Source organism: Arachis stenosperma, chromosome 6 (genome assembly GCF_014773155.1).
Source record: "Arachis stenosperma cultivar V10309 chromosome 6, arast.V10309.gnm1.PFL2, whole genome shotgun sequence".
NCBI lineage: Eukaryota > Viridiplantae > Streptophyta > Magnoliopsida > Fabales > Fabaceae > Arachis > Arachis stenosperma.
The window spans coordinates 12,547,465-12,563,269 of record NC_080382.1 but is presented as its reverse complement, the minus strand read 5'-3'; the positions used below and the strand labels follow the sequence as shown (position 1 = coordinate 12,563,269).

General features: G+C 28.8%; 1 protein-coding gene across 1 annotated transcript in view; it reads right to left on the bottom strand.

Annotated features, from left to right (window-relative positions):
- Positions 1–909: 909 nt before the first annotated feature.
- LOC130933687 (putative F-box protein At1g46984) overlaps positions 910–15,805 on the bottom strand; it is a 28,913-nt gene continuing 14,017 nt past the window's right edge. The window contains exon 4 of the mRNA XM_057863309.1: positions 910–1,174. Coding sequence (XP_057719292.1) covers positions 910–1,174 — 265 coding nt within the window. The remainder of the gene's footprint in view (positions 1,175–15,805) is intronic.

Sequence of the window (15,805 nt, the reverse complement as noted above, 5' to 3'; positions counted from 1 at the left end):
TTAATATGCGTATGAATGGGGCCAGAATTGAGGAATATATATGGATATAAAAAATAAAAAATTCTTACACGATTGTAGAATAAAAAATAATCATATATATATAACGAAATAATTATAACAAAAAATTAATATATATAATTTAAATATTTTTAATAACCGGTAACATAGAGTTTAACAAAATATAATTTATATATTTTTTATTTATGTATATGTATAGAATTATTTATGTATATACATATATATTAAGAAAAACTACCATAATATATATAATTATTTAACAAAATTAATATATAAGGTTATGGAAAGTCCTATCCAAATTTGACAAGAACAAGACGACTTACATAAAAATAGTTTTCATGGATAATAAGGTAAGTTGATTATTTTTCATGATTCTTTTAAGTGATGCTAGGTCCATTTTATAAATATTTTTGGTTCATATTTTAAGTTTATTTGATAAGTAAACCCTTGCACGAATCAAAGACGGTGCGATTTTATAGATTTATAAGTGCTAATTGCCTTTATATTTAATTTGTTTTATAGTATGATAATAGCCAATATATTTGTTGGTGGATTTAACTATTACTATATTATTTATTATCACATTCAGTATATATATCTGATTTATTGAAGAAAGTAGATTATTAAAATCGATTAATAACTATTTTAGAATTAATCCAATTAACACTAGATTTAAAAAAAAAACAAACAATGCATAACATGCTACTTTTTTATTAATCAAATTATTATAATTCAAAATAATTTTAAAAAATAATTTAAAATTATAATTTCAATCTTATCACGTGCATGGCACGGATAATTACACTTGTTCATTCACACTACATATGATCCTTACACCCAACCTTAGCAGAGCCATCACCCTCCATCTGCTACCTACACCCACTTTGCGCCTCATAGTCCCCTCTCTCCTCGTAGTTGGCGACAACCATCTAGCGACCATGTAACCCAAACCTCAGCACCACCGTTCTCTTCCCGAAGCAGCGCCATCGTCTTTTCGCGGTCAGCGACGTCCCACCCTCTCGGAGCAGTGCCGTGCCGCGCTGTTCCTGCCGTCGGAGCCTCACCGTGAATATAACCCTTTTCCTTCCCCTCACGTAACCGTGCCGCCGATGCTGCCGTAGACTCCAGCCGATATCGCCACGGGTTCCCGCATACGCTGCCAAAAGCTCAACGACGCCGCTGTTTAAATTAACCGTGTGAGTATGGTAGATGTAATGTACGCGGGTTTGAAGACAATATCAAATCAAACATTCAATTGCTTATTTTTTATTCTCACTCATGTCTCTTCATCTGTTCATTTTTTTTATTTTTTGTTTCTCTACTTTTATGGTTACATCAAATCATAAGACTCATGTGTCAAATTATACATTTTTTAGTAAAAATTAAATTGTTGGATGATCATAGTTGTTTGTTCTGTTTATTCATCTTTTTCTTCTATTTTAACAATTAATTTAAGATGGTCATTTTAGTAGGTATGCGGATAGTTATTTTAATTTTTATGTAGATGATTATTTTGATTGGATTGAATTTTTATATATAATTAAAATATGTTAGATGTTCAATTCATTAGGTATGTGGATGATTATTTTTATAAGGGTGAGTGCAACAGTGAAATGGGATGATTATTGATGAAGGTGGGGTGGCTGCCAGTTGAAAAAAAAAAGTATTGGAGTGAAATGTTTTAGTAAATTAGGATTTCAGATGGTTATTTTTTAAATAAGTAACTGAATTTTTAAAAAATTTAAAATTTGAAAAATTGGGGATTTGAAATTTGAAATTTAACGTGAAATAACTGAATGAGAGTTTTAAATTTAGGTAATCTGTGAAATGATTTTTATTATTTATTTCTATTGGACTAAATAACCAAACCATTATACACAAGGTCAAGATTTTTTATTGACTCCCTAGCAGAATAAATATAAAATATATATTAAAAATAATTAAATTATATATATAAATATATAATAACTTGATTTTTTATATACAAATAATATTTTTTATTCTATAATATTATATACAGTTATTCTATTTTTATATTATTACGAATTAAAAAAATAAAACACATCAAAAATTGCAATATGAGAAAAAAACAGATTCTACCGAATAGGGGTGAGCATTGGTCGGTCTGGTTCGGGTTTATAGTAAAATTAGAATCGAACCGATCAAAATATAATTGGTTCGGTTTGGTTTGGATTTATATTTTTTTTGTACATGTATTTGAATCAAACCAAACCGATTAAGAGCAGATTGGTTCGGTTCGGTTCGGGTAATTAAGTACCCAATGACTTTGAAATTCATAAAAAAAACCAAATTTTTATCTTAAAAATTCAACAAGTACAATAAACATGTAACATCAATAGAAACAATCCAAACATGTTAAACACCAAATACATTAAAAACTAAACTCATTAAAATCCAAACATATTAATAATGAATAATCATTGTCTAATGAAAAAGTTATATATATTTTTTATTTTTTTATTTAATTATATATGATCGGATTCGCAGGTTGGTTTGGGTTCCGCACCCCCAAAACCAATACTCGAACTAATCACTAACAAAAGTCATCGGTTTGGTTCGGATTGAACCTGATTACCCGTTAATTTCAGAACCAATTTAATTAGTTCGGTTCAGTTCAGATTCGGACGGGTAATTGGATACCCACTATCCATGCTCACCCCTATTACCCGAACAAAAATATCTGAATGTGATTTATATAATTTGTAAATAAACTTTTTAAAAAAAACAAACAATAGCATCCACGACATTATTTTCTATTTTTAATAATTAAATCTCATCTTGAGAATAAAATTGAACTAACCTTAAGTCTAGAATATATACAATTCAAAATAACAATATATAAAAAAATTAAATAAAGATAAAAATAAAATAAATTCAGATAAAAAAATCACTTTACCTCATTAAAAAATGACTCATTTAATTTCATTTATGCATTTTATACGTTGTCACAAATACTATAATAGTTTAATAAATAGTATTTATAGATTTCATTTTAGGTCGAAAAAAAAATTTAATCATAAACTCATAATATAAAATCTAATCCTTTAACAAAACTAAAAATATATTAAATTAAGTTAAATATCATAACAAGTAAAATCATAAACTAACCTAAACTAAAATTAAATATTATAACAGGGTTGTTAGGCTTGTTTCGATTTTCAAGAAAGTATCACTCCAATTTAAACTTCAAATTACTTGATTTTAATTTGTTTGATTTTATTTTTAAATTTAATTTAAATTATATAAACCTTTTAAATTTTCAATTTTTCCTTAAAAAATTTGTAAAACTAACCTAAGTTAATACAAGACTAAATAAAAATAAAAGAATCAAGTTTACTTATTTTATGTTTATATATATATATATATATATATATATATAATGTTTAAGTGAATTTAAAAAAAAAGATATTTTTTGAGTTTTTTTTAAAGATCTTTTAAAAACATAAAAATAGTTTTATATTTGAATATATCATATAAAATTTTTTTATTTATTAATTATATTTGAGTATAATCATATAAAAGTTTTTGTTTATTTATTACATAAAAATATATTTTTTAATTTTTTTAAATAAAATATAAATTATAATTTCTTAAAAGATTTTTTAAATATTTTTATTTTTATTATTAAAAAATTATTAAATACGTTAAAAAATAAAAAAATATTTTTATTAAATTTTTTTATTAACTTAATAACACTCAAACAAACATGTATTACATGAAATAAATGAAACAAGATAACGACGACAACTTAAATCTATTATAAAGTGATAAGGGTATAATAAGTACTGCAATAATAGAATATTGTATATATGGTATATAGGGACACTAGTCCTACGGGGGATGGGAGCTCTTCCCCTCGGATTCTTTCCTTCGGCTTAACTTTCAATAGTGACACAGCTGAGCCTATATTGATAGTTTTTCATTTACAGTTTTTTCGAGTTTTTGTTTTATTTTAATATTTAACAACAATGAAAATGATTTTTAGTAATTCTTTTTCATCTCCTCGGGCAAGACCCTGTATAAGTCCTACGGACCGTGAACGGATTCGCCTCTAGCCTCTGGACACGTCGGAATCGCATGAGTTCAAACAAGCATGTATTACATGAAATAAATGAAACAAGATAACGACAACAACTTAAATCTATTATAAAGTGATAAGGGTACAATAGGTACTGCAATAATAGAAAAAGATGAAGTGTGGCGTCGATTGTTACCAGGCAGTTATGAAGCTAGGGAGAGTTTCCTTATATTGCTGCATAGTTGGTTAATTATGCTCGATCTCGGCCATATTAGGGAGAGTTTCCTTATATTGCTGCATAGTTCCTTATATTGATTTAATTAACCAATATATAAAAAATATATTTACGGTGTTTCTTTTTTTATATTTTTGTTTTTTTTTTTATTTTCATGATTTTTGAAATCAAATTTTGAAATGGTTTTAAAAATAATAAAACTTCAGAAATATACCTAAATGATTATAAAAATACACCAAAAAAATTATAGAAATACACTTAAATAATTACAAAAATATACACCCAAACGATTATAGAAATACACAAAAAAATTATAGAAATATACTCAAAATTTATTAAAGTACACCTTATCACAATATCAGGAGAGAGATAATATATTTCTTCTTAAAATCTTTTAATGTTTTGTTGGTTAAGAATGTGGTATATAGCAGACACAATCTAAAAAAAATATAAAAGAACAGAAAAATAATACTTTGAATAATGTTTCTTCGTTTTTTCTAGTGATTTTTGATGGAGATTTGTATCTTTTCTTCTTGATTTCTTCTATTTTTTCGCAAGGAGTTAGAACGTTTCTTCATAATCGTAGTTTGTTTCAAATGTTGTTTGAATATTGACTGTTTGTATTTTGATTGAAGAAGAAGAGGAAGTAGTGTTCGTATTTTTTTTTAATTTGAACCAACTTATATAGCTTGTAAGTCAAAAAGGATTGTATGTGTAACCGGCCTCATATCTTAATATCTAATTATCTACTATATGTATCATCAAGTCTAATAACCATTGACGCAGTTCAGTTTATGATTGTTTTCAGTGGCAGAGCTTTGTGTGGGCAAAGGGGCCATGGCCCCCAAAATTTTTGTAAAAATATTAGTAATTCTACTTTAAAGAAAATAAAATTAGTTTGTTTGATTAAATTGATATACTTTTAACTTATGTATCTGAGTTTTATGTTCATTTTCGCCGTTCTTTCAAACTTTTTATTCTATCCTCTTTGACATAACAAATAACATATCTTTAAATCAACAACAAGTGACATATCTTTTTCAACGTTACAAATTAAATATCATTATAGAATTAACACTAAATTATATTTAGCTTCTCATGTAGTTTCATGCATTATTTTATTTTTAGAATAATAAAAATTATAATATAACTAGTAGTAATATCAGTTATTAATAAAAAGTTATTATTTTATTTTTAAATCAACTTACAAATTTAATTCCATTATAGTATAACACTTATTTACAATAATAAATTTTGATATTTTTATTTTATTAAAAATTTAAAACTTTGTTTTATTGTATAAAATAATTAATCTTGAGACTTTTGAGAGATAAATATTATCAAAAGTAAAATTAATATTTTAAAATGTTAAAAAATAATTTATAAGTTATAATTGATTTTATATAATTTAAATAAAAAATTAATTTCTTAAAAAGAAAAATCAGTTTTTAGATAAAAAAAATTAGTTTTCTAAATAAAAATAGATTTTTATGTGCAAAAACTAATTTTTTATGTAAAAACTGATTTTTTTAAATTAGTTTTTTATTTAAAATCTAATTGACATATTAACTTAAATAAAATTTTTTATTAATCAAAATCAAAATTATTTTTTTTTAATTTTAACTATATATAATCTTACATATTAAAAATAAAATAATTATATTTAAAAATTTTATTTTAATATAAATACTATTATATAATTTTTTATTAAAATTTTTGGTCCCTCCAAAAATTTTTTTCAAGCTCCGCCACTAATTGCTTTCACAATATTATAACAAAATATATAGAATTATACTATTTAAATTAGATTAGATCATAGTTTTACGCTTTTTGGAAGACAAAAAAATAACAAGAGACTGTTCAAGAAGGATGTTTAGGAGGAAATTTACTTTATACCGTTGTATCCATGGAAAATAAGATTACGGTGATAAAATTATGCACATTCTAAAAAAATACTAAAAGTTTTCAAATGATCCAAATCTTCAAAAAACACTCATAAAATAAAATTTGGTTAAATTTGTTCATTTGCAAAGTCAACTATAATATTGATGAAAGACGAGATAAGTGAATATAAAGATTTTTCTTTTCTATGTCGAGTAATAATGAAAAAAAAATCATATTGGTAGTATATATATATATATATATATATAAGGTCATACAAGAAATTCATTTAATTCAACTTATTTTATCATGCATATCGCGATACATAAATGACAAATATATGAAATATTTATAATATAAATACTGTGAACTAACACATATTATAAAAATATTAATTTAAATCTTGTAAAAAACAAAAAAAAATCTCAAAATATGAATTGGATAACAAATTAAATATTTTAATTAACTTTTATTTTGTTATAAAATGTACAATAAATACATTTCAAGTTCTTTAATCTCTCTTGTACTTTTTAATTCCTAATATTTAATTATATCTTTATCTTTATAATAACAGTAATAGTAATACAAACACAAATAGAATTGTGTCCAATTTGAATTTTGTATTTGAGTGTGTGTGTGAATCCTAGTGCATAAAAAGTCAACTTTGTGATCTAGAAAAACAGCGAGTGACTACACAACGTCTACGAAAGAAAACGAGGAAGAGAGAGATCTGAATCCACCTGTTAACGTGGAAGAAGACTTGGTGATATTGGAGAAAGAGGATGTTAAGAAGGGTTTGGAAGACTGCTCAAAAAGTTTGATAGGGCGAATTGTTACGAATAGAGGTTTGGGCATTGGAGCATTGGAAGGAGTCTTTACTGTAATTTGGAACCATCTTGAAGGTTTTCTGATCAAGCCACATGAGGTGGAGGAGTGATCTGAAGACAACAAGTATGGACCGGAGAGTAGAAGAAGCCAAGGAGAACAACAATCCAAACTCTGAAAGAAGTAAGGGAAGAGCTTATCAATTTGGTAAGAGACCAGCCCCAGTGAGTCTTTTACATAATTTTGGTAAACTATCAATCTCAGATAGGAATAAGATTCAGAGTTCGATACAAATGTAGAGAGTATTGCTCTTCAAAATATTATTGACCGAAGCCAGCAAAGAAATAAGACTACACTGACTTCCACAGTAAACAGAAACAATGTCATGTCCACCCTTAAATGAGATGCAAAAAGAAAGATGGTAGAGTTTGATGGTTTCCAAATGGGTGTAACACAAAAAAAACTTTGGAAATAAAAAGAAGAACAATAGTGTCATTGGAGTGAAAAGGAGGACTGAGGAGTGCGAGGGAGGAGGTTTTCTGGGTGAACAAAAAGGGGATGATGTGGTGAACGCTAATTGGGGACAGGGTGCCATTCCATCAAAGACACCCACAGAGCCATGAGAATGTTACTGTGGAACTACTGGAGTTGGAAAAATTTCTAGTAGTTCACAACATAAAAGAGATCCTCATTCTTCTGAGGTAATGTTCTTGTGTGAAACCAAACATCAAACCTCGTTTTTGGAGGAAAGATTGAGAAGGTGAAGGTTTAATGAGTATGATTGTATTGATCCTATTGGGTTATCCAAGGGTTTGGCGTTGGCATGGAAGCAAAGATGCAGGTGGAGGTCAAAAGTAAAGCAGATTTCAACATTTACTTTACAATAGAAGAGTAGGAGAATCAAACAGTCTGAAAAGTGCTAGGTGTTCATTTTCATAGCTCAGATAGGATTTGATCCAGTCAATATGAAGAGATTTTTCTGCTGATTTCACAACTAGGAAAAAGATACTTGGCTATTGGGGATTATAACGCTATCATGGTAGCACATGAGAAATAAAGGAGAGGGAGGGAGAGAGAAAAACCAGATTAGTCAATTGAGAATTTCATCAATTTCTATAGTGAAAAAAACTTGATGACATGGGTTACATATGGGTTACATATATATACACTAAGCTGGGCTAGGAAGTTACATTGTGCGATGCATGCTACAATACTAGCATATAAAATAAAAATGAATACTCTAATCAAAACTCTAAAATTATCTTTATATAAAAGTGTTTTGTTTTAAGAAAATTATATGGTACAGATCAAAAACCTATACAGATTTAAAGATATACTTACGTGACAAAACCTAAACCACACATTTTAAAGCCACACTTTTCACTTAAAACTGTAATTCTTCACAAAGAAAAGCGTCACCTAATGAAAAAAAGTAAATTAGAAGATTTAAGAGAAGAAATAATTAAGTTATCAAAATTAATAGACCAAAAATTAATGATTTTAACTAATGTTAACTGTAATGACACCGAATTCTTAAAATCAATATAAAATGATTTTTCTCAAAATCTTTATTTTACTATAAGTTTTATTGAAGGACTTCGAAAACCTGAAAAAACTTATTTTTCACACGGAATTTCTAAAAAATGTTACCATAGAAATAATTCCCCACATCTTTATCATACTTTTAACCCACAATTAAATTCTGTAGTAGATATGCTTGAAGAAATATTAGTATCCATAAAATTTCAAAGAAATAAGGAAAAAGAAAATCTCAAAGAAGAAAAATTTCAAAATATAATCAACATAACAGATTTAAAAGTAAAACCACCACTAAAATTATGAATATTGAAGAAAAATTAGAAGAAGTTACAATGCTTTTTAAACAATTAAAAATGGCTCAAGAAAATAATATTATGGAACAGGGTTTTCAAATAGAAGAAAAATTAGTAAATTCTGAAAATATAGAAAATGAAGAACACATCCTAGATTACTCAAGTGACGAAGAACCAGCAATTCCAATACAAGTAAAAAATGAAGCTGGAACATCTAAGGATAATCAATCTCAATTTAAATGGGAAACAGGTTTTGATAATTATGCTTTTAAAAAAGGGTTTATAAATAAAGATTCAAAATATACAAAAATACCATCAAAATACGTTTCTAAAATCCAGGAAATGGAAGGAGAAAGAATGCTCGACTTAGACTGTAAAAAGAATGAAAAATAAATTTTTGAAAATTGGTTGAATTCCTTTTTATTAGAAGCCTTTACTAATCCAAAACTTAGTGATTTGTCTGGAAGAGATATTTGGAATTACATAGGGTTTCATACTAAAGGAACTATAAGAGATTATATGACATCAATAGAAAACCAAATAACAGAAGAATTAGCAACAAAAATGACAGCTTATGATAAGATATTATATATAATGATGATTCTATATAAAGAATTTTTTGGAAAAAATATTATAGATCATAGACAAGAAGTCTATAATAAAGAATATTAAGAAGTAAAAAACCATTTAGCTAATATTCAGATATATGATCTATGTAATGTGGAGTCTTATATATGTGAATATAGAATACATTATTACAAATTAAAAGAAGAAGATAAAAATCATTATCTTAGTATGTATATAACAAAACTTCCATATCCTGCTAATGAATTTATAATGAGAAGATTTATAAGAGAAATAAATAGAGGGACAATTGAAAATAATTTTGGTGGAGCAACCTCTGCAATAAGAGAGGAAATAAAAGAACGTTGTATGCAAGAAGCAACTCAAAAAAGATTTGCAAATATAATTAGAATTTGCTGTCAGGATAATGAAGAAATACCCCAAAAATATGGTCTTAATAAAAATTTTCAAAGAAAAAGAAAATATCAATTTAGAAAAAGAAAATACTATCCAAACTGGAGAAAAAAGAGGTATTTTAGAAAAAGAGATAACAATAAAAACAAAAGACAAAAAAATGACTATTGCCCGAATAAAAAAGAAAATTGTAAGTGTTGGTATTGCCAAGAAGAAGGACACTATGCAAATGAATGTCCGAAAAAGAAGGATAAAAAGGATCTTACTAAACAAATAGAAATTGCTAAGTCTTGTTTCATGGAACCATTAGAGGAATCTGATGATAACTTAGACTATATTTTTGAATATGTCTTAGAAACAGACTCAGAGACTGAGTAATAATGCCACATTTATTACTATAAAAATAACAGAAAAGTTTATAAATGCTTTCATAGATTCTGGAGCAACACAATGCTTTGCTAGTTCAAATATAAAACTTGATTGGAAAAAATTAAAGAAACCATTAAGAGTTAGAATAGCTGACAAATCAATACATAAAATTGACCAAAAAGCAGAGATGGCTGAAATTTTTATTCAAAATTATAGGTTCATTGTTCCATCTATATATATGTTAGATTCTGGAATGGATTTTATCATAGGAAATAACTTTTTAAAGCTATATCATCCATTCATTCAAGAATTAACATATATAGTTTTAAAAGGTCCACGCGATTCTTCAATAAACCAAAAATCAAAACGTATAAAAATACCAACTACTACTATAGATGAGATCTTAAAATTTAAAATATTTTCTATATTAGAGACATGTTATTTAAATTTATACTTTCAGATAAATATTCCAAAAAATAATCTTGAAATAAAGATAGAAGAACTTGTGGATGAAATTTGTGCTGAAAATCCTTTAGATATTAAAAATACAAATAACGAATTAGTAAGTATTAAATTAAAAGATCCTACAAAAGAGATAAATGTTCCAAATAAAATTCCTTCTTCCGCAAGAGATAAAGAAGAGTTTTCATTAGAATGTAGAGATCTTTTGGAAAAAGGAATTATAAGATTAAGTAAAAGTCCTCATGCAGCTCCAGCCTTTTATGTCGAAAACAATAATGAAATTAAAAGGGGAAAACGAAGAATGGTTATTAACTATAAGAAGATGAATGAAGCAACTATTGGTGATGCTCATAAACTTCCAAGAAAAGATTCTATTTTAAAAAAAATCAAAGGAGCAACTTGGTTTTCATCTCTTGATGCAAAATCAGGATATTGGCAACTTCGTTTAGACGAAGAAACAAAGAAATTAATTGTTTTTACTTGCCCAACAAAAGAATCAACAAGTGTGTTGCTCTATGAATGGAATGTATTACCATTCGGATTAAAATAAGCCCCGGGTATTTATCAAAGATTTATGGAAGAAAATCTAAAAGAGTTAAATAAATTTGTTTTAGTGTACATTGATGATATACTAATTTTTACAAAACAAGATAAAGAAGATCATCTTCAAAAATTATTAATAGTTTTAGAAAGATGTAAAGAAAAAGGATTAGTTCTTAGCAAAAAGAAAGCAAGAATAGCAAAACAAGAAATAGATTTCTTGGATTAATTCTATCTACTCAAGGAAAGCTAAAACTTCAACCAAATGTTATAGAAAAAGTAAATTTATTTTCTAATAAAATAGAAGATAGAAAATAATTACAACGATTTTTAGGGTGTATAAATTATATTTCTGATCAAGAATTTTTAAAGAATATAACAGAATACACTAAAAGCTTATTTCCAAAAATAAGTACTAAAAAAGAATGGAAATGGGATGAAAAAGATAGTATGCAAATTCAAAGAATTAAAGAATTATGTGAAAAACTTCCAGAACTTTATATTCCAGAAGAAAATGACTACTTAATAGTAGAAACAGATGCCTCAGACATAACCTGGTCAGGATGTCTAAAAGCTAAGAAAGCTATAAAAAGCTTGGAACAAGAAAAAGAATCACTAGATTCTAAATATTCCCCAAAGGAATTACTTTGCAGGTATATTTCAGGGACTTTTACTCCAACAGAACAGAGATATACCATTCATGAAAAGGAAACTCTAGCAGCAATTAAATCTCTTAAGAAATGGAAAATTGATTTACTACCCAGAGAATTTACATTAAGGACAGATTCAAGTTACCTAACAGGTTTTATACGATATAATTTAAAAGTTGATTATAATCATGGACGATTGGTAAGATGACAATTATTTTTGTTACAATATCCAATAAAAATTGAATATATTAAAGGTGACAAAAATGTTATTGCAGATACATTAACGAGAGAATGGAGTTCGTCTACAACGCATTAGATCAAGAAATTCAAAAATATGAACAAGAACTCAAAAAATGCAAGCATTGTCAGCAAATAAGAACACAGATCCAATCCCTCAAGAAGGCCATTGAAGCAATGAAATCAACACAACAAGCAAAACCATCAGAGTTTAGCCAGCTAAGCATGGTGGACAAATCAGGTGAAGAAAAAATTTCAGAAAATAAACAATTGCTGAAATCATTAAAAAATTCACCCAAGATAAAAAATATTATGTAATTTATAATGGCCCCATGAAAGGAGTATATGATGCATGGGAAAAAGCAGCATCATTCACACATCAATCAAGGATAATTCATAAAGGAGGATTTCTAACACTGGAAGAGGCAAAGGAATCCTTCAGGGAATATGAAGATCTCCATCCAGAGCAAACCCTAAAAAGAGCAGATAAAGCTCCAATTCAAACCCAGAGAACAGGGATAATAAGAAACATTCCTACAAAGGCTGAAATCAAGGAAAAGAAAAGGGTCTGTAGATCAAATCTCAGAGAAACCCTTAACATAGTCCTGAATTGGACTGAAGAAAAAAGGGCAATTTTGGGATATTATCCTATTGCCAAAGAACAGCTAACAAAACTGGTTATATTTCCAGATGCTTCCCCATCGGACACCTATCAGTTTTTCCAGTATGGATTAATTGATACAATTTTAACTTTTAATGATCTAAAAATTATTAGTGAGTTTTCTGCAGGATTCGTTGATGCAGTAAAGAGATTTAAAAATATGATTGACAATGTAAATCCAAGGGATATATCCCTAAAATTTACAAACAGTCAACCTATTTTTAATGAAGAAGAAGAATGCTTGGTTCCAGCACACCAAGTAATATTCATGTCTGTCTTTCCAGAAAATTTTCAACCAATTGATCAGATTCAAGACTTAACAATTTACAGTCATGAAGGAAGGCTAGCCAGCACACTAGCAAGGGTCTTTGAAAGAACTCAAAAGATAACAAGGGAATCTCACACAAGAATCAATTATAAAAGCAGAAATACTCTGCTTGTGTCCAGTAAAAGAAATGAAATTGAAGAAAGAGAGATGAGACTCTTGGTAGAGTTTGAATCTGCATTCTACAATCTATCCGGACTCTTAGAAAAACTCCCTGAAGGGATAAAAAGGAATCTCTGCTATTTGATAAAAAACAGAGAAGACCACAAGTGCCAGCTGTGTGTTTCAGAAATATCTGAAGAAAGCAATAATGAAATAGGATCCACCCACATGATAAAAGAAGAAGACAACTCATCCACCCACATAAAAGAAGAGGACAGCGCATCTGAAGCATCTCTCGACATTATTGCATAATGACGTAAGTGCTTAGGTCATAGAGCACCAACAATGTAGCTGGTGCAAGATAATAAACAATGACGTAAGCAATGACGTCATAAGAAGGGTAAGGATGGGAATTGTCCATCAGACCCAACCATTATAAATAGATTGTTTAGGCAATTGTAGAAGGCATCAGACAATAGAAAGCAGGAGGCTAAGAGTACTCATATGCTAGGAGAGCAAGGAGGAAGCTGCCGAGGCGATTCTGTAGTCTGACAAAAGAATTTCCTTACAAAAAATAGTTTTAAACTCCCCTCTGGAGTTAATATCTACCATCTCCCCTCTGGAGATAAAAACATCTTATATAAAATATACTAAATAAAGGAAATTTTTCTCCAGAAAGGTACGCCTTTATCCTAATCTCTTAGTTATGAATTATTTAGAAAGTTTAGAATTAACGGAAGAATATGATTATTATAGATTATCTGCCTTATTAGATAATGAAAAACAGGCTGTTCTAAAAATAGAATTAAATCTCAAATCAAATGAAAATTTTTATAAACAAAATCTTTTAAAAGAAGTTTTTAATAGAAAAAATATAATATACTATGAAAAAATTCAACTTGAAGCCCCTATAAAGATAAAATCCGCCAATGGAGAACTTGAAATAGCTTTGATAAATGATGAAGAATTGAGTAAACAGATTGAGAAAATTAAGGATCAACAAAAAAGATCTAAAATTGGATGGATTCATATTAGTACTATACAAGTCTTAATCAAATATACATATATGAAAGGAATTAATTCACCAATAAGTTTAGCAATCTGTGATAAAAGAATTACTGATGACCCAATAGATCAAATAATTGGAATTGTTCATGGAAACTTGGCAAACGTAAATGTTAAATTCAATGCCCATCTTGGATACGCTATACCTTTATCAACTGAAAATCTTGGAAGATCTATAAGCTTAGCTTATAAATTTCACAGAAAGAATCTAATGAAACAAGATGATGAACCATTTTCAATTACATATGCAATAAATTATGCTTTAACAAATAGCCATTGATGAGCGGATAATTTGTATGCTTTTTGGCATTGTTTTTAGTAGGTTTTTGGTATCTTTTAGTTAGTTTTTAGTATATTTTTATTAGTTTTTAATTAAAATTCACTTTTTTGGACTTTACTATGAGTTTGTGTATTTTTCTGTGATTTCAGGTATTTTCTGACTGAAATTGAGGGTCCTGAGCAAAAATCTGATCCAGAGACCAAAATGGACTGCAGATGCTGTTGGATTCTGACCTCCCTGCACTCGAAGCGGATTTTCTGGAGCCACAGAAGCCCAAATGGCGCGCTCTCAACGGCATTGGAAAGTAGACATCCTGGGATTTCCAGCAATATATAATAGTCCATACTTTGCCCAAGATTTGATGGCCCAAACCGGCGCTCAAAGTCACCTACAGAAATTCCAGCGTTAAACGCCGGAACTGGCATAAAAATTGGAGTTAAACGCCCAAACTGGCATGAAAGCTGGCGTTTAACTCCAGAAAACGTCTCTACACATAAAAGCTTCAATGCTCAGCCCAAGCACACACCAAGTGGGCCCGGAAGTGGATTTTTCTGTCATTTACTCATTTCTGTAAACCTTAGGATACTAGTTTACTACATATAGGACCTTTTGACTTTGTAACCAGTACCTTATGCAACCTTATGACATTTTACACGTTTTCTTCCACAGTATGAGTCTCTAAACCCCATGGTTGGGGGTGAGGAGCTCTGCTGTGTCTTGATGGATTAATGCAATTACTACTGTTTCTTATTCAATCATACTTGCTTCCATTCCAAGATAATACTTGTTCTTAACCCGGATGAATGTGATGATCCGTGACAATCATCATCATTCTCAACTATGAACATGTGCCTGACAACCACCTCTGTTCTATCTTAGATTGAGTAGTTATCTCTTGGGTTCTTTAATCGGAATCTTCGTGGTATAGGTAGGACCTGATGGCAGCATTCAAGAGAATCCGGAAAGTCTAAACCTTGTCTGTGGTATTCTGAGTAGGATTCAATGATTGAATGACTGTGACGTGCTTCAAACCTGTAATCTACTGGGCGTTAGTGACAGACGCAAAAGAGTGATTCTATTCCGGTAGAGGAGGGAACCAAACCGGTGATTGGCAGCCCTGTGACAGAGTGCGTGCATTAGCTTTCACTGCGCGGATGGGAGGTAGCTGCTGACAACAGTGAAACCCTATACGAGCTTGCCATGGAAGGAGACTTGCGTGTTTGATGAAGAAGACAGTAAGAAAGCAGAGATTCAGAAGATGGAGCATCTCCAAACCTCAACCCATTCTCCATTACTGCAATACAAG